Source organism: Streptopelia decaocto (assembly GCF_964273445.1).
Source record: "Streptopelia decaocto genome assembly, chromosome: 5".
Classification (NCBI taxonomy): Eukaryota; Metazoa; Chordata; class Aves; order Columbiformes; family Columbidae; genus Streptopelia; species Streptopelia decaocto.
The window spans coordinates 66,330,660-66,350,313 of NC_138659.1; the positions used below are offsets into that span (position 1 = coordinate 66,330,660).

At 46.1% G+C, this 19,654-nt stretch overlaps 2 protein-coding genes across 6 annotated transcripts in view; one reads left to right on the top strand and one right to left on the bottom strand.

Moving 5' to 3' along the window:
- The first annotated feature begins 2,414 nt into the window (after positions 1-2,414).
- On the top strand, positions 2,415-3,513 carry NANOS1 (nanos C2HC-type zinc finger 1). Its single transcript, XM_082052861.1, has one exon. It carries the CDS (start codon positions 2,486-2,488, stop codon positions 3,266-3,268), a length of 783 nt encoding a protein of 260 aa, XP_081908987.1. The 5' UTR covers positions 2,415-2,485; the 3' UTR covers positions 3,269-3,513.
- Positions 3,514-8,575: 5,062 nt separating this feature from the next.
- EIF3A (eukaryotic translation initiation factor 3 subunit A) overlaps positions 8,576-19,654 on the bottom strand; it is a 31,576-nt gene continuing 20,497 nt past the window's right edge. The window contains exons 15-23 of one of the 5 annotated variants that reach the window (XM_082052402.1): positions 19,322-19,444; positions 18,172-18,325; positions 16,971-17,155; positions 15,137-15,225; positions 13,852-14,165; positions 13,264-13,821; positions 11,799-11,973; positions 11,199-11,365; positions 8,576-9,876 (exon numbers count right to left, since the gene is read on the bottom strand). In XM_082052402.1, the coding sequence (XP_081908528.1) occupies positions 9,635-9,876; positions 11,199-11,365; positions 11,799-11,973; positions 13,264-13,821; positions 13,852-14,165; positions 15,137-15,225; positions 16,971-17,155; positions 18,172-18,325; positions 19,322-19,444 (2,007 nt within the window). In that variant the 3' untranslated portion in view covers positions 8,576-9,634. Of the gene's footprint in view, positions 9,877-11,198; positions 11,366-11,798; positions 11,974-13,263; positions 14,166-15,136; positions 15,226-16,970; positions 17,156-18,171; positions 18,326-19,321; positions 19,445-19,654 lie in introns of all 5 variants that reach the window. The other 4 variants (XM_082052405.1, XM_082052404.1, XM_082052403.1 and 1 more) reach the window with 4 other exon arrangements.

The following is a 19,654-nucleotide window of genomic DNA, read 5'->3' on the forward strand; positions in this document are numbered from 1 at the left end:
CAATTGCCCCAGAATGTGATGCTCGGCCACTGTGACTGATCGCCCTGTGCCGTTTCATCTGTCACCTCTGCCATTCCCCGCTGGCTCCAGTGCAACCTGCACGTGCTCACCCCTCGTGAAAACGGGACCATCCACTTGTGTTCAGAGAGGCAACAGCCCTGTGCCTCACCAGACAAGCCCCAAAACAGTCCCCTGAGGAGACAAACGGTCTGTAAAGTACCTGTGTCTCAAGGAAGGGTTTTAGGCTGAGCCTGACGCTGCACAACTGAGACATCCCTGTGGTCACCATGAGCAAACCCACATCCCACCACAAGCATGACTCTGGAGCACGATGCCTTTTGCAAATGTTTTCAGTATAGAAAGGAGCCTCGTTTTCCAGCCAGAGCATTCACACTCTGAAATGCTGCTTCTAGTTGGTTCTGCTCCCCGCAGCCATCTGCATGGGTCCTTCATACACCCACTTCCAGCCACTTCACGTGCTGGAGAAGCGTCTCAAGGCCTTGAGGTGCAGGACGCCAGCCCCTCGGGAGCTATTTCTGATGTTTGAGCTTAGGAAAGCTGCCAATTTCAGCTGCAAACAAACCACGTTGTAAAGCTGCTTTACCTGCCAGGGGAGCGTCTGTCAGACCTACAAATCAAGGCCATGCACAGGGGAGACAGATTTACTACTGACAAAACCCCACCCACCGAGCTCAGCCCAGCAGCTCTCACCAGGGGCTGGAAATTAACAGGATTTTTAATTGCGGCTGCATTTTTAACTCCTCTTGCCCAAATGGAAAAGCATGCACATGATGCTTCCCGGAGGAGGATCTGGCTTCTGGGGGAGTTGTTGGGGCAGGAAAGGGAACTTGCATCTCCCCACCATGTCACTGCATCCAGCAGCAGGGTGGCTGCTCTGCAAGCACTGGCCAGAGATCTGAGCCACTGAAACCTGGGCTCACCAGACTCACCGGGCAGGTGCTGTGGGACACCCATGGGACATCCTACAGTGTGCGGTCCCTGGCACAGCACCCTCCATGTGCACCCACCGCACACCACGTGCTCGCAGATACAGTAAATCAGCCCCCTCCATTTTTAGGGTTGAATCTCCCAGTTCCACACCCCTGTGCAGCTCCAGTGACCCATGTACCTCATCTGAGACCCGATCCAAAACTTTATTAGAATCATAGAACAGTTTGGGTTGAAGGGACCTTCAAAGCTCTCCCAGTGCCCCCCCTGCCATGAGCAGGGACATCTTCAGCAGCTCAGGTTGCTCAGAGCCCCGTCCAGCCTGGCCTGGGATGTCTCCAGGGATGGTTCATCCACCACCTCTCTGGCCAACCTGGGCCAGTGTTTCACCACCCTCAGTGCAAAAACTTCCTTCCTCATGTCCAGCCTGAGTCTGCCTCCTTTAGTTTAAAACCATCACCCCCTTGCCCTGTTGTAACAGGCCCTGCTAAAAAGTCTGTCAGATAATAATAATTAAACCCACTTATTAAGAGGGGTCCAATGAAGAAATCACCTCTACGCTATGCAACTTACTAGCACCTATGGGAAGGCATCTGTTGTCCTTAATGATCACAGAATCACAGAATGTCAGGGATTGGAAGGGACCTCAAAAGCTCACCCAGTACAATCCCCCCATGGAGCAGGAACACCCAGATGAGGTTACACAGGAAGGTGTCCAGGCGGGTTGGAATGTCTGCAGAGAAGGAGACTCCACAACCCCCTGGGCAGCCTGGGCCAGGCTCTGCCACCCTCACCGTGAAGAAGTTTCTTCTCAAATTTAAATGGAACCTCCTGTTTGAACCCATTGCCCCTTGTCCTATCATTGGTTGTCACTGAGAAGAGCCTGGCTCCATCCTCCTGACATTCACCCTTTACATATTTATAAATATTAAAGAGGTCACCCCTCAATCTCCTCCAAGCCAAGAAGCCCCAGCTCCCTCAGCCTTTCCTCATACAGGAGATACTCTTACCAGGTACCAATTGCTTTCCGTTTGGGTAGCATATCGCCAAACTCGCCTTCTCCTTGCACAGCTCTGCTGCAGATGAAGACCCGTCCCGGGGCGGCGCTTTGCCCGCTCTGAGCGGCACGGGCGGGCCTGGGCGGTGCCGGGTCCGACCCACACGGGTCCCGTTGGGCCTGGGCTGTGCCGGGTCCGACCCACACGGGTCCCGCCGGGGCGGAGGCTCCGGAGTCGCTCCGAGTTCGCTCCGCGATCGCTCCGGGACCCTCCGCCCCGCGCCCACGTGCCGCCACACCTGCGCACCCCGCGCGCGCCCCCCTGCCGCGCCCCGCCCCTCAACCAATGAGCGGGAGGGGGCGCTGCCCAGCGGCCAATGGCAGCGCGGCGGCCGCCTCGCCCCGCCCCTCCCGCCACCGCCCCCTATTTGAGGCGCGTCGCGCGGCCGCGCGCTCGCAGAGGCGGCGGGAGCGGCCGCGCTCCGGCAGGTTCGGGCGCGCAGCGCAGCCCCCGCCGCGCTGGGCGGAACGGGCGCTCCCATGGAGGCTTTTCCCGGCGGCAAGCTGGAGCAGCACCGGCACCTCCCGCCCGTGGAGCGCCTGCCGGGCGCCCGCTACGGCGGCCGGAGCCACAGCGCCTGCGGGAACGTCTTCAACTCCTGGAACGACTACCTGGGGCTGGCCACGCTCATCACCAAGGCCGTGCGCCCCGGAAAGGGCTTCGGCGCCGAGCCCCCCTCGGTGGTGGTGGCGGCGGCCGTGCCGCCGGCCGAGGAGGAGGAGGAGGAGGAGGAAGAGGAGGAGGAGGCGGCGGGGCCGTACTTTGAGGGCGCGCTGGACTTGCACGACCTGGACCTGTGCGGGCATCACCACCACCACCACCACCACCACGGCGAGGGGCTGCTGGAGGAGCGCTTCGCCGACTTCAGCCCGTTCCCGGGGCGCGGCGGCCCCGCCGCTGTGGTGTTGGACTGCTCGGGGGAGCACCCGGGCCGGGAGGGCTCGGCCCACGCGTGGGGCGGGCTGGTGGTGGCAGGGCGGCTGCCGACCCACCCGCGGGCCGCGTCCCGGCTGCTCAAACCCGAGCTGCAGGTCTGCGTCTTCTGCCGGAACAACAAGGAGGCCGTGGCCCTCTACACCACCCACATCCTCAAGGGACCCGACGGCCGCGTCCTCTGCCCGGTGCTGCGGCGCTACACCTGCCCCCTCTGCGGTGCCAGCGGCGACAATGCCCACACCATCAAGTACTGTCCCCTCTCCAAAATGCAGGCGGCCAGACAGCTCAAACACGCCCGGACCGCCCTGGGGAAGAAGGGCCGTTAAGCGCCAGGGGCGGCCCCGGCCCCCTCCCGTCTGGTTCCTTTGGGGTTTTTGTCTTTTAGAGCGGATGGCGGTTTTGTTCTTTCCCACATTAATATATTAAAGGCGGAGACTGGCGAGCGGGAGCGCCGGGCCGGTGTTGGTGCCGCCGATGGTGCGCGGAGCCCAGCGCCGAGCCGCGGGAATTGCGCAGCTTAGATGCACTGTATTTGTTTATTGTAAGAAATATATATATATATATATGTGATTTTTACGGAAACGGATTTACGGCGAGATTTAACTGGGACGGGGGGGTTAAACCAAGCACGGGGGGCGGGGGTCCCGGGGCGCTCGCAGCCAGGCAGCACCGTCCCCTGTCGCCCCCCGGACCCGGCTCTGTCTCCCCCCGGGCGGTGAAGCGGCGGCCGCAGCCGCTCGGTGCCGTCGGGGGGTCCGGCGGGGCTCTTGAGCCCGGGGCTGCGCCGCGGGGGCCGGGCGGGACAGCGATCGTTCCACCTGTTCCTAGCAGGGTGTTTAATTAGCGTGCGACACGCCGCGTTTCGGGTTTCAGAGTAAACATCCGAGCAATTTCCTTCGCCGGTCTTAAAACCGGGAAGTGAATCGTGATCAAACCTGCACTCGCTGGGTAATTAACACCTGTTCCCTGAAAGCGCAGCATCCTTCCAGGCACGGAGAGCAGTGCCCACGGTCACCCTCGAACCGTTCCATACTGAGCGTGGGTGCTCTCGCAGGTCCCCGTGTCTGATCCGTGGCTTTAGGGAAGGTCTGAGAGGAGAAACTGTCAAAAGTACTTGCTTGAAAACATAATGTTTCTTGCAGTAAGTATGGCAGAGAATAAGCTTTGGTGCAGCTTGTGTTTGTGCTGGAGAACGGGAAGGTAATGGGAACCTTTGGAGAGCAAAAAAGAAAGCTGTGACCATAGGAGAACGCTGGAAGGGTGGGTTATGTGTTTTCAAGAGCTGAGAGAATGTGTCTTTAACTCATTGCAAGGTGGGGGGGATCTACCCATGTGGTTAACAAACACTACATAGACTATACAAATGTAAGATTGATGCTGGAGACCTGGAGCCCCGGTGATGGCAGTTCCTTGATACAGAGTATCAGACAGAGCTATACTGCTTCTGGTCCTCGAGAGATCAGAAATGGCTTTAATTGTGACTTGGAGGCAGGACAAGGAGCAGCGGCAGGTCTGGAGTTGGTTTAGGAGCCCTCTGGAGCCAAAGGCAGGTGCCCAGGTTCTCGGTGCTGAGGGGGTCACGCTTTAGATGGCTTCACCATCACTTGGGACATGGAGGGGTCCTTGGGCTGCCAAAAGCAGGGAGGTGGGGACAGCCTTGTGCAGGAGATGGGTCCTGACAGAAACAGGGAGGGGTGATCTGCATTTGTGTGGAATCCTTTTGATAATCTGCTCAGGAGGGGTGGGAGAGCAGGACAGTCGGGAGCCAAAACGTGCAGGGTGGGCTGGGGAGGAGCGCTCAGGCTTCGTTATCGATCGCTGCTGTTGTGTCAGGGCTGCAGTAAATTGGAGGGAGAAACTGTTTTTGTGTGGAAGTGTAAAGTCTTCATCAAATGACTACAAAGATGATGTCAGGTGTATTTACCAAATGTCACGCGGCTTGAATTAAATAACACTTGATGGTGGCGGCAGCTGCCCTCCTCCCGCTCAGTGTCAGCTGAATATTCTCAGTCTGTGGGGCACATACAGCTATTAGATGTCTTGGGTTTTGTGATACCTGCTCCAGTAGGTTCGATCTGTATCCACCCCACACTAGAACCAAGCTTAAGTGTGATGCTATGGGAAGAGTTTTCTTCTGTGCTTTTGTTACCTCCTGGTGGGAAGTTTGAAGATTGGTACGCGCATTTCAATGCAGTTGACTGTTACTGGACACAAAATCAAGCTCTAAGAAAAACCTTTCTGGGGTGTTTTCTGAGGGGCAGTTCTGGCCAGGCTGGATCTGAGGTGCTTCTCGCAGCGTGTGTGATGTGCCCACCCTGCTTGTCAGGTCTGTACATTAAGCTGCTGTGCAGCAACAGCCCTACAGCAACGTCTGGAAATTCAGCAGGACCCCAGAAGATCCCCAGCCAGCGCCTGTTCCTTCCCTCTGCCTGTTTGGGAGGAAAACTGTGGGATGGGGGTGTCTGCTGCTGCCTGTCGCTCCGGTTCTGCTCCCATCCTGCGCTCGTACTTGCCGTGGAAAGGCAGAGAGCTGCCCGGCACAGCCCCAACACGAAATCAGGCATCTGGTGGAAGCCTTAACAGGTAATAACAGGTAAGGTGGTGGAGCCACAGCTTCAAAAGAGCAGTTATGGGGGGGGACCCCCAAACTATTCCAGAGAGATGAGAAGAGGCAGAACCGAGAGCAAGGCTATTCTGTTACTCTACATGATCATTCAAAGCACAACTTGCCCTTTGAAGTTTTGCATGTCAGTCTCTTATAAAGAATTGAACATCTTAGGACTTTTAAGTAAATGGCTATTTCCTGTGCAGCAGCACACTCCTTGTGGACTGAGTAAGCAGAAACATGCTTGTTCTTCATCACGCTGAAAAGCCTATAGATAGTGCTTATAGTTTTGATTCCTTAAGTACTGGAAACTATTTACATTAGTAACTTAAATCCTGAGAACAGCAAAAGGTTAATCTGAAAGCAGCCCAGGTTGGAAGCTGTTCCGTGTTCCACAGCAGATGTGCAAGAAAAGGCTGGTATTATTTCATTTATTCTACAGGCACCTGCAAATCAAAAGATCTATGGCCACTGGTTTAAACCAAATATTTTATCTTCAGAGAATCAACTTATTACAGTGAGATGTTCTTAAGCGTGTAAGTGATGGGATCTTTTCCATAGTGCTATTTTGGTAAGAGGAATGAACAGTGTTGAATACCCTGTGATCATCCTCCGTTACTCTGAGTTGCTTCTAATTTAAAACCGTTTTCAGATGCACAGATAACTCGACCCAGCTGAAGTCAGGTAAGTCTGCATGCATCTTCAGTGCAAGTCCTCTCTGGACAATTTGCTCTCAGTCTCAGTGCTGACCAGCGTAGGACTAAACTGTGGTGGCTGTAAAATGTCTGTCCTTCCCATAGACGTGCCAGTTTGACCCACCCAACATATAGGTTAATATATACTGAAGATAGTCTGCTAACACTCACACAGGGAGGAAGATGATTACTTCTCAAATGCCCAGCTGGGCAAAGGCGAAGAAGCGATATGTGAAATCTTCAAATGTGGAACAAGATGTAGCAAAGCCAGTAAATTGTTCTCCTGCTTAAGAGGGGAAGGACTAACAAAGCTTGAATTGCAGTAAGGGAGATTTTGATTAGTAAAAAAACAATGGAATCACTTGCAGAATATCCATGCTACCATAATTAAATGCATTAATAGTTCTTTTGAAGAGCAGGACCAGACGAAGTGTAGAGCATTTCAGTTCTAGCTGCTCCTGCTGTGGCCAGAAAGGAAGGACTGTGTGCTCCCGTTACACCACTCACACACCTGCTGCTTGCACGGTCTGCAGGAAACTCCACAGGATGGGGACTAGTGCCCGAATAACAGGTGCAGTTTGAATCTTGCATTTCACTGACCTAATACCTTTACTTTGTAGGCTTTCACACAATTTAACAGCACCTTCTGAAGGAAAACTTATGTGTAGCAGCTCTGTCAATGACGGCAGCCCATGGGTATTATAAAACAAAGGTATATTTCATTGCCAGCACAAAGGTACATTGCAGTGACAGCAAGACCAGGGCTGGTCCTGGAGTGGGAAAGAAACTGAACTGTTCGTACCTGACCATCCTTGTGAGATTTGTTTTAACTGAGCAGCATTTGCATCTGTTTAACCAGCAGCAGCCTGAAGTCCTGCCTTCTAAATACAGCATGTGACAGTTTGGATTCTGAGGTTCACTGAACATTTCAGATGTTGGATATTAATCAATGAATCACAGCCAAAGCTTGGCAGAGAATTCATTTGACTTCAGTGTTTTACAGGTAACTGAACTTTGTGCTCATGTATAATTAGGGCAGTAGATGGAGGTGTCAGCTGGTGGGTTTGGTCAGCAGTGGTTTTTTCACTGCTGTAGTCAGTATTCTGTCTAAAATGACAAAGCAGTAAAATAAAGCCACTGCCATGTAAAGCTCCCATCTTGCAGAGCTTTTCTTGAGCTGCCCAGTCCCGAGAATTTTACAGGTGTTGGCAACATCATCACTTTCTCAACTGGAGTTAAGAACACAGATTTGGGAACAGAGATTAGGCTGGTGCAATGATCACTAACATTTATCCTTGTGTAGAAATGGCTTTGTTTGGATAAAATAAAAACAGAGAACAGGACTAGAGCCTGCAGGTGAGGGAAGAGATCATCCCCCTCTGCTCTGCACCCAGTGAACCTCGTCTTGACCGCTGCATGCAGTTCTGCTCCCTGTACGCGGACATTGCCAAACTGGAGCTAGTTCAGCAGAAGGGCAACAAGACAGGCAGGAGCTGGAGCACCTGCCTGGAGGAAAGGCTGAGGGAACAGGGCTCGTTCTGTCTGGAGGAGACCAACAGCACCCGGACAAGTACCTACTGGAAAATAAAGTCAGACTGATTTTAAGTCATGGCAGAGCACAGGCAGGAGGATGAGACACAGCAGGTAGAAGCTAAAGGGAGAATTAAGCTTCTTCAGCTTGGGAGCAGGCAAGTGTTGGCACAGGTTGTGCAGTCTCCATCCTTGGAGGTTTTCAAGAACCACGCTGGAGAAATGTGGTTCCAGGTAAGACAGCCTGACTTCACAGCAGGAAGCTGGACCGGTGAGCTCCAGGGAAAGATCCTGTGATCCTACAACAGACCACCAGACAGCAAGAGGCAGCCAACAGGAGCAGCACCCACTACCCCAAATCCTGAAGCGCTGTGACCGATACCTGCTGTTCTCTGGTTCCATCCTTGATAGGACTGCGTTAAGCACAAATAAACATTTGTTTGTTTAAAAAGCACTACTGTTCTGAAGGAATTCTGTGACTTAACAAGCAATGAAGTGACAGGCTCCAAAGGCACGAAGATACAGCCCTCAGAGCACGACTGCAACAGCAAGTTTGCCCTGAGAAGTGAACAGGACCCGGAAAGCTCGGAAGAGGCCAGGAAAAGGACAAGAGGAATATTACAACCTTTGTTCACACACATTAAAATTAAACCAGGTTTCCCAGGAAGGAACCAGCCCAGGTGTTCTCACATCCTCCTTCAGCTGGAACAGAAGCAGGTACCCACACAGGAATTCATTATGCATCTGCTCTGCATTAACGTGCATTGCAGGAATTTACTAAAAAGTCAAGATGCTGAAGCAGCTAATTCCATAAGTTGTTTATTTATCATTGAGGAAACACACAGCAGCAAGTTCTGTGTTGGCTTCAGTAGGACCAGATAGTCAATCGTTGTTACCGCACCCAAAAATTGAAGTCAACGCAGCCATTACTACAAATCACTTTGTTTGGTTGTTTTTTTTTTTTTTTGAAAAGGGAAAGAATTGACCCTGAAGACAAAGAACTGGAGGAAAATTCAACCATTTCTCCAAAGCCACACATTTTAAATATGACAATATTTATAAATCCTTGAAAGGCATGAATTATCCAATAATGGAAAAAGCAGTTGTGCTATTGGCAACAGAAAATCCATAGGCAGATGCTTAACCAGAACACTGAAACTGTAAGAGCTTGAAGGTTTGTGGTTGTACACTGCAGCAGTAGATGTTACTGAACAACGACTGCAGAACGGCCTCAAAGGCATCATGTATCCAAGTAAATCTGCAGAAAATATCCCAGTGTAGCTAATGCTCATAATGTTTCTTTAATTCAAATTTAAACAACTTAGTGAATTTAGATGGTGATAAAATGTCTCTCGGAAACTGCCTGCCCTCAGAGATACCGATGTAAAGGAGGGCTTTTGTACTTTTTCTATTTTTCTGGCTAATTATGGAAACTGATGTCGCTCTGCTTTTTCAGTAATTCCACTGTGTGAACAGAGGGGTTTTCAAATGCACATTCTGTGACAATAACACCCCATTCCAAATTAAGAAAGACTAAAAGTAAAAAGGTCAGCCTGTTCTGGTGCAAGATGGAAGCATTACTCAAGACAGCTGTTGGGCTTGCTTCTTTTTACTTTAACAACAAATGGCCCATGAAATAAGCATCATTTGAAATTTCAAAAACTGGCATTCAATTTCCAACCTTCTGCTGTGAGTTTTGTGCATGATCAATCTATATGAGTAAGTAATTCAAGCTCATGCTTTCATGTTACCTCAAAACATTTGTTAAAGAATTCCAATTCAGAATGTTTATAAGCACAAATACAATCCGTGGATTCGATCAAATCAAAGCTAAAACATTGGTTAAACTCTGTGATTTTCACTTAACGTCGTACAGTGGTCCACCCTTCTTCATCTGTCTCGTTTTTAGTGCGACGAAGGGGCTCCCGCTCCTTTTCAGTTTTCCAGGAACCCTTCTCCTTCTCCCCATCTCTTTCTCGATCTTTTGCTGCTGCCGGGGGAGCAGACGCTGGAGAAGCAGCAGGAGCAGGAGCTGATCGCCGAACTGTTTCACGTTCTTCTCCCCGTTCTTCTCTCCTATCGTCAGCACGCCGCCAGGAGCTTGCTACAAATACAGAAAGACAATAAAACAATGTTTGTCATGCTCCACCAGCAGCCTGCCAGAGTTTAAACAAAGATGTCCAGCACCAGCAGCCTGATTTACTGATTTGTGGTCTTGCCAAGAGGTAATATGACGATGACAGCCAAATGTACAGCTTAATTTTATAGTGAAGTAATGGACAGGAACTGCTCAAGCCTCTTATAAGATTCAGGATTGTTGTGAGCAACCCAAGTATCATCTTTAAAGCATAATAACTGTAATAAGAATGTTCTGTTGATAGACACAGGTTTATGATGTAAAAAATATTATTGTATTATCAGAATTAAAAGCACAGAAGTGTTGTCTTAGAAATGACTGAACCCTGAAAATAGAGAAATCCTAGCTTAAGAGCAGTTGTGGAAAACGTTCATGTGCTCGGTATCTCAGAAGACAGCAAATTACTGCTCAGCCTACTGAAATCAGAGGCAGAAGCAGCACCGGAATACACGACTCCAGGGGTAACAGCATTCACAGTGCTCCACTACATGAATTGTCCATTTCCACCAGAAGGGTGTTAAGAATTCAACCCAGGTACGTGAGAACAAAGCTGTGTCAAATACCAAACCAGATAAATACCAAAAGTTCTTCATATATTAAAAAAAACCACCAATAAATGTCCTCATTGAGAACTCTCAGCCTTCCCAGCAGCTGAAGGGCTGACGTGCCTGTTGAGTCCGAGCTCCCACATCCGGGAGCAGCCAAACCCGCACCAGAGACCCAGCGACTTCTGAACAGCACCAATGGAAGATGGGCTATCTCGGGCTATGCATATTTGCTGGTACCATAGTATTAGAACACAGCAAAAGATGAATAAACATACATAATTAAAACAGGTTAATGTATGTGGTCAACGTATGTAATTAAAATAGGTTATTAATGAAAATCCATACCATTAATGGTACGATACCCACAAGGCCTGGTGTGAAAATATTTCCCTTGCATTTTATTTAAGAACTGAGCTAGAAATTACCTTCTGGGATGTCTACCTTGCTAATTCAAGAATTTCATTCACCCTTAACATAATGCTACAACAAAAACTGCATACTTCAAATGTTATCCTTCTACTGCAGATGCAAAATGCTGCTATGATAAAAAAGAGTAAAAAAGTTAAGATTAAAGGAAAAATTCTCAGTTGCACTAAAGCTTCTTTCTATTGTTTTCCTTATGCAAAGACAATATTAGTGGCTGAAAATATGACTTATTCCCCTTTTACCAGACCCTAGCGCTGTCGGAACACCATGCAGGCCCTACAATGGATGTTTTTAGGAGCACTATAACAAACGTACGCTCTTCCCGGTCAGATCTGAGCGGTGGTCTTCTGAGGGGTGGCTCTCTGTCATCAGCGCGTCGATCTCTCATGTCACGACCACCTCTGTCCCACTCTTCACGACGACTTGAATCTCTCCAGCTAGAAGTTTCCTCAGCTGGGCCTCTTCTCCAACCAGCGTCATCCCTTCAGCCATTCAAAACAAAAACTAAATGTTAAGATTTTACCTTTGCTATGGAAAGAAGCAGTAATAAATCACACTATGGATATTTTCAGGCCCAGTGGGTCTCAATTTAACATACTGACAGACTTCCAAAAACGGTTTCTGTTCTTCTGGAGCCTAACATGAAGTTCTCTCAATAACGGGTAGAAATAAAAATAAATAAAAGCAGTTGAAGTATTTGGGGATTCCTCTGTAAACAGTTAACATCTTAAAAGTAACAATCCAAAAAGGCCCCAAAATGCCACTATCCATTTACTGCCTTAAAGTGTTCCATTTAATCCAAACCAACCACTGTTCCTTTCACTGGCGATGTCACATTATTTCTTTAACCGCACAGTGCTTTTTTTTTGGTTTGTAAAAGAAATATTCTAAAGTATTTAAACAGAGAAGTCAAACCTGGGACGCCGGAAGCGATCATCTCGATCGAAATCTCTCTCTCTGTCAAATTCACGCTCTTTCTCGTTTTCATCCCGATCTTTGTCTCGATCCCACTCCCGGTCCCCGGGAGCTCTGGACTCGCGGGGAGGTCCCCAGCTGTCCTCACGGGCCTTTTCTCGCTCTCTCCATCCCCCTGCGAGCAAGAAACAGGGTCAAAGCAATTTGTGACTGACCTCAGATCTCCCTGTAGACAAAGAATCCTTTAGTTCCCTCACAGAAACTGGTTCTACAAGTTTCGCTCTCGGAGGATCCAACTCAAGATGCTTGTAAGAAGCATGCACGTCTGAGCGGGAGGTGTAGGCAAAACACTGCAGAAACTGCTTAATGTAAAGAGCAATATATACCTCATATATGGGGACTGCCTGTAACAGTTTAGCAGAGCTGATTATACCCTGCAGTTTTCAGTCAGAAACCACAAACTCCTCCAAGTCTCGTGCAAAACAAGTGCCGGAAGAAATAAAGGGGCAGCTCAGACAGCAGATTACTTTGTGAAAATCTACACATGGAGATTTTAGACAAGCAAATTTTCATGAACGTACTGCTTTTTAAATCACTGCTTTAAAATATGGCTGTTTTTTTATGGTGCATCCTGCAATATCATTCAGTTATTTATGAAAAGGAGTTCTTTCTCATGCAGCCTAATATAAAAAAATGAAAGCTTATGAAGTTCAAGTATCAAGATGTATGATAACTCTGCTACAGGCTTGGATTACAGAATTAGTGCCTACTTTATAAAGTTGATGTGCCACATAAATCTGAATAAAAACAACCAGGAAAACAAAGTCATATCTAACATTTAAATGTCATCAACAGTTCTGAAAAGAACAGAACAGTTGTAGTAGTCACCATCAACAAGACTTAAAATTAGAAACAAACTATAAAAGAATAAGATGATTCATATTGCAAGGGACCTCAGGTCATCTAGTCCAACCTCCTGCTCAAAGCAGGATAGGCAGACACAAAAGCAAAGACGGAATGGTAAAAACAGGAATATCTTTGTGCACATAAAATCAGCCCCACTTGAATGACGTATCAAAATCCTCCTTAGGAGGAGGTTAATTTCAGCCCTACAGAGGGGGTAGGGAAGGAGACCAAGGTGTGCGGACCTGGTGAGAATGTTTCTCTCCCATCAGAGCATTCAACTTGTTTATTTTGGTTTTGCACACAGGTAAATTACCAGCATTACTATCTGAGCTTTAGGTGTCTTCCAGGCAAGCAACAGACACTGCTGCATTTTTTTTTTTTTTTTTTTAAATTCAACCAAATGTAAAGGTTTAATTAAAGTAAGGAACGTCCACATTAGCCAAACTAATCCAGACATTTTCAGAGCTGATTCTCTCATCTCTGGCACCAAGTGTACTACATCCATTATCTATCAGGTTAACACACACTTTGGAAGGAAGATTATCATATTATATTTTACCTGGTTTACCAAATGGTCTCCAAGGACCTGGCCTTGAATCATCACCACCACGCCATGGACCTCTGTCATCATCTCGTCTGGAGAGCCTGTCATCATCTGCACTGCGCCATGGTCCCCTATCATCATCACGCCTTGACATCCTGTCATCATCCATCCCACGCCTGGGACCTCTGTCGTCATCCATCCCGCGCCTGGGACCTCTGTCATCATCCATTCCGCGCCTGGGACCTCTGTCGTCATCCATCCCGCGCCTGGGACCTCTGTCGTCATCTGCAGCACGCCAGCTGCCCCGGTCATCATCCAGCCCACGCCTGGGTGGCCTGTCGTCATCCAAAGCCCGTCTGGGCGGCCTGTCGTCATCCATTCCACGCCTGGGTCCTCTGTCGTCATCTGCTGCACGCCAACTGCCTCTGTCATCGTCCAAGCCGCGCCTGGGTGGCCTGTCATCATCCAAAGCACGTCTGGGTGGCCTGTCATCATCCAAAGCACGTCTGGGTGGCCTGTCATCATCCATTCCACGCCTGGGTCCTCTGTCGTCATCCATTCCACGCCTGGGTCCTCTGTCGTCATCCATTCCACGCCTGGGACCCCGGTCGTCATCTGCAGCACGCCAGCTGCCTCTGTCATCATCCAAACCACGCCTGGGTGGCCTGTCCTCATCCAAAGCACGTCTGGGCGGCCTGTCCTCGTCCCCTTCACGTCTAGGGGGCCTGTCCTCGTCCCCTTCACGTCTAGGCGGCCTGTCCTCCGTTGATTCTGTAGAAGGACGTTCCTTTTCTTCTGCAGCACCACGTCGTGGCAGATCATCTCCTCGCCGGGGCAGATCATCTCCTCGTCGGGGCAGATCATCCCCTCGCCGGAAAGATCTGTCGTCATCTCTTGGTTCTCCTCGACGCCAATCTCTACAAAACCATAGGAAATAAGCAAAAGTAGAAGCTGTTAGATTGACAGTATCAAACACCTCAATTCCATTTTGGAATTTAACCACTTGATGTGTGGTTGCAAACACATTTACAGAGCTTGTAGTTTCCAAACGCACATATTGTAATTGCTTTCATTGCTACAGGAAAGTGGCAGGTCACAGACTGACCAGTTCACAACCTCCTTCAAAACTAGTTTGAAGGGGATAACTACAATCCCCTCTTAGTTATCTGCTACAACACAACAGAGAAGAGGTTTGGCTTCTACACCAAGCCTAATTTGACAATCTTGCGCTAAGTCTCAAAGAACCAGTTTTAAAAAACCCACAACTATCAAGTAAGTATCCCCCTTTTCAGGGGGATTTTCAGGAAATTTATCTTCCTAAACTACAAAAAGTCCCAAACAATAGTAGATCACAGAGATGTACTGGTACCTGCTTCTTGGCAAGAGAAGAGAAAACACACCGGAGGTGAATCTCATGGATTAGAAGAAAACAAGCCAAGCAAAAAACACCCCACAAGTTTAAAAATCCACTATGTTACTAAAATGTAAACAAAAGAACAGCAATGACTTGCTACAAAACTACAGATGTAGGAACCCTGCATTTGTTTGTCATCCTTCCCCATTCTGTACTTACAAAACGGACACCCATGTTTGAGCAGTACAGAGATTTTTAATTTCAAAAAGGAACCAAGTAAGCAACTGGTTTATCAGCTGCAGAAGGCACCTGCCAGCTTTCACATACCTAAGCTAAATAAAATGGGAATGTTATCTGAATGCACCTCTCTAATTCTGAGATCCTTACAAAGCAATTTTTTAATAGAAAGTAACTTTCAGAGGTGTAAAGGCATGAAGTATTACTCAATTAAGTGCAGCTTTATCAGTAACAATAAAAAGGGAGCCTACACATGTTGAGCCCAATACAACCGGTGCTTGATAACCCAACGATTACCTTTCCAATGGTGCTCGTCGCCACTCAGATTCTGGCTCTCCACCTCTTCTCCAAGAGCTTTCAGACTCCCTGTCACCCCAACGAGATTCCTGTATGGCAAAAGAAATCCAGAGAGAATGTCTCCAATACTTTAGAATGAAGATTTTTCAACAGATGATTTATTCCTTTCAGAACATACCATACCATTAAAAACCTCACTTTTACACTGTAGAGAATACTGAACAATCAGGAGTTTAAATAACTGAAGTGTAGTCTTAACTGACTATTGTTTCTGGCAGAGTTTAAAACCAATATGGTTCCCTTTGGGGCACAAACTTTACTAACAGGTTAGGATACATGCTAACACACTAAAAAGCTTTTGAACAACTGTACGAACAACAGCCACAGTGAACCATAGCTACCACCTCTTAACACAAAAAAGATGTTTCACAGTTTCACTTTCCTGCTGCTTCATAACAGCAGGAATGAATGCAAAATATTATTTGGTTTTGTGCTTTCTAATCAGATCAGAAAATGTAACTAAATAAACTGAAAGCTGTCTATAGCAGGTACCATTTTGTTCCAGGTTTATACAGCACTAACATGGTACCTCAACGCACAGAACAAATTAAGTACTTGTGACTCACGCAGGTTGCTTAGATGCAGGGCAGAGAAATAACTGATATTTCTTTGAATAAAGGTAAAATGTCTCTCCCCATTGCTAGACAAACCATTTAAACTATTCCTCACACAGTTGTTTATTCCTCAATCCCACCACCAGAAGCACATTAGGTAAACCATATCAACTATCTGATTTCACATACTCAAAAACCCTCTGGTTTTAAACTGCTCTTTGAAAAGTGTTTTTATTTGTCAAAGTCTACACTTCAACCTGTGGAGTACACAGGTTCTGCAAGATCTCACATATCCACTACTCTATGAGTGTCTGTTCAAATGTTTTCAATAACCTGACTGTAGAAACAACCCCAACAGACAAGGGTGGGCAAAGAAAGAATCCCAAAACTGCAAATGGAACAGGTATCTTTCTCAGAAACTGAGTCAGCTTTTCCCTATATCCAAGTTCCCATGGCTATGAATTCCTCTTATGTGAAAAAGAGTGGTGGGTGATCAAAGCCTACCAGGTAAATAATCAAAACAATTTATTGCAGCTCTTATCACTTCACAGCATTACTCAAAGAAGTTTGCATTAAACAAATACAATGGTTATGGTGGATGAAATTAAAAGTAGTTCTCTTATTGATAAGGTTGGAAAAAGTGGGAGTATAGAAGGTTTGTGGTACTCAGTTACATTTTTACATCACTAAGCATTTATTTGCAAATAACTTTCACTGTTGGATTGGAATAATGATTTTCCCCAATACTTATATTTGTAAATGTAAAGCTGCATGTACCTCTTGTTTTTATGTTTTATGTTATGGCATATTTCTTATAAAATCTAAATCTATGCTTTTACACTTAGTCTGGGATTTCCTTCAGTATCTACTCTAATTCCTACCTTTGTGATGAGTCACTATACTTGCTTCCAACATAGCTTTCCTCTTTTGCATTAAAGAAAATTGTATTCAATATTTATTTCAGTCTTTATTTGGTTTGGTTCTTTTACAGATTGGAGATCTGAGTAGTTTCTTCATTGTAGTTTATTCCTAAACTACAGACTACAGATCCTGACAGTAAGTTGAAACTAAGTGACAATCACTGAACTATTAAATTAGCCACTTCCACTACAACTTAAAAAAAAATAGACTATGATTTTACAATGGTACCATCCTCTTCCAAATAATCTACAGAAGACACAGTAGTCAAAAAGAAAGCAAACCTGCAAGTATTTACCCACCTTTCTTGAAAATGGGTCATCCAGACCTCTCCTTTCTTCTTCTCGACGACGCTCCCTTTCTTCTATCTCCATTTCTCTTTGACGTTTTTTCTTCTCCAGTTCTTCCAGCTTTTTGACACGTTCCTGGTATTCGCGCTGTTCCTGCTCGCGTTTCTCACGCTCAATGCGTTCCTTTTCCTCGCGCTCTGCAGTCAGAAAAATAAATAGAATGTATTGCCAAAATAAATTCCGTTGCTGTATCTACAGAAGGGTTACAAAATACAATCTCTCCCCTTTGACTCTTTAGAAAAAAAAAAGTCAGTCAGCATTTCACAGGATGTGTTTAACCACAGAAACTGTTTTCTGGGAGAATCGTAACTCCAAGGCAATAGGAAAAGAAACCTTGATACATTCAGTAACCTGACATCCTGAACAGCTGCTGGTGAGGAAGGAAAGAATCCAATACCTGTGTTTTTATTCAATGTACAGACCACAAATGTGCCAGCTAAAATATCAATAACTACCTCAAGCATGGTAGAGGATCCCTTCCTTAGAAAAGGTCAAACAAAACCAAACAAAAATCAGCTAGCAGTGTCAGAAACTTGATATTCAGGACTTAGGGGTTTGTCGGTTTGATTTTTAAATATTGCTTGATAATGAACTCTGATACATAAAATCTTCAGCTGACTAGTAGGAAAGAAATTTACCTTAAAGGACAGCTACCAGCTCTTCTGTTCTAAAGCCTGGAAACAGGCTACCAGACAAAGCAGTTCACGAACACAGCTGTGTGAGTTGCTAACAATCCTTGTGTTCTTGATCTGACACCATTGTTCCCTTTCCATTCCCTTTAAGATGTGCACAAACAAGTGGAACTCAAACTAACGGACTAAAATCAAAACTCAGTTTTTCATTGGCCTCCCTCTCCTCTCTTCGTGTCCAGGAGAAGGGGAGGGCAGGAAGCACTCGTTTCCTTTCCTGTTCCCTTCCTTCTATAAAGTTTTACCATCATCTCTGTGCTGCACACATAAGCATTCAGAAGGTGCGTGAGGTAAAACATAAAGGTATGGTATCTTAATACAAATGACCACGGTCTTCACCACTGATGGAAAATGAAGAGACTTCTGCCAATACAGCAAAAACAAGGAAACCAGAAGTCAGCTGAGTACACATCTGGAATGGGTCAGGCAAGCAAAAGACAAAACAATCACGTTCTCAGTTATACCTTTCAGCAGCTGTTCCTCGCGCAATCTTTGCTCTTCTTCCTCCTTTTCTCTGTAATAAGTAATGCGCCTCTCTTCTTTGCGTTGTTTCTTGCGTTCCTCCAAACGATTCCGCCTCTCTTCTGCCAACCGCTCCTGGAACTGCTTGAGTTTATCCTGAAACACAAATAATAGACATGAAACCACTGCAACTGTAACGTTCAAGAGCTAGACAGTTGCACAAATCACTAAATAAAGCTGCACAGAAACAGAAACCAATGGCAACATATCAACTTTGCTCCACTGAAAAACAACTACCTGTTTGCATTTCAACCTTTTCTGAAATAAACTGCACAAAAGGGAATATATTCCTCCTTAGAAGAAAGACAATCAGCATGCACAATTGTAGTCCTTTATCTGCTTTTTCAGGAAAGTAATGACCTGAATAATAATTTACCTGTACCTAAAATACATTAACTAAAATTACCTGTATTTTTGCAAAAAATTATATGCAATTACTTAAATTATTTTATCATAATACCTCTTTTGCCCTTTTTCCAAACCAGTTCTTCCTGCAACATAGCCAAATAATCAAAGCTATAAACAGCCTCAGCAAATGTAGAATTTTTAAAATGCAGAGCAAGAAACAAAGGCATAGTTCTTTCCCTGCCCTCCTGGCCTAATTTGTTATTGAATTTTGCAAACACAAAACATAACTTGAAGTACTAAGTACGTGAATTGTCAAAATAATTTCCAGATTCAAACAAAAATATTAAAAAAACATAGGCAAGTATTTCTAGCTATTTCTTGGCTTCAATATCATTGTCTGTTATTCCATTCCCACAGTAAGTGCAGGTTCTTGTACAGATACAACTGTTTGCTCATATGCTGCCCATGATCTCTTATTAACAGCTGTACTGAAACAAATAATTTACCTATGTTTTATTTTCTGTATCAGCTATTCCAGATGTTGCCAAAAATTGTAAGCAATAATATCTAGGAGTGGGTGCAAGATATTTTTTTTAATTGGTCAAAGCAGAAAATAAACAATTCCATAATTCAGAGCCATTCTAGATACTAATTTGTTTCTAATTTCCATGAAGAGTCACTGGGTTACAAGTTTAATTCCTCACTTGATGGGAATATCTTACTACAATCCCAAATCTCATGTACCTCATAAACTGTTCGTCGTGACGCTTTGAGCCTGGCTTCAAATAAGTCTCTGTCCTCCAACATCCTTGAGAGTCTGTTCTTATGCTCAAGGGCTTTCTCACGCTCCAACTGCAAAGTGGTGATCTAAAAGCAGATAATATAAAACATATTACAAAGGAAAATCTTACTATATATTAGCATTCGATCTACCTCAGCCACGGAAAAGAGAAATTATCTTTTCCTCTTTCAGATCCTAGACAGAAGATACTGTTGTGCACAAAGAAACTGCAAACCTAATATTTCATATCAACTTTTTCCCTTCCCCCTTTGGATTCAGCTAGAGAAAAAAGACTA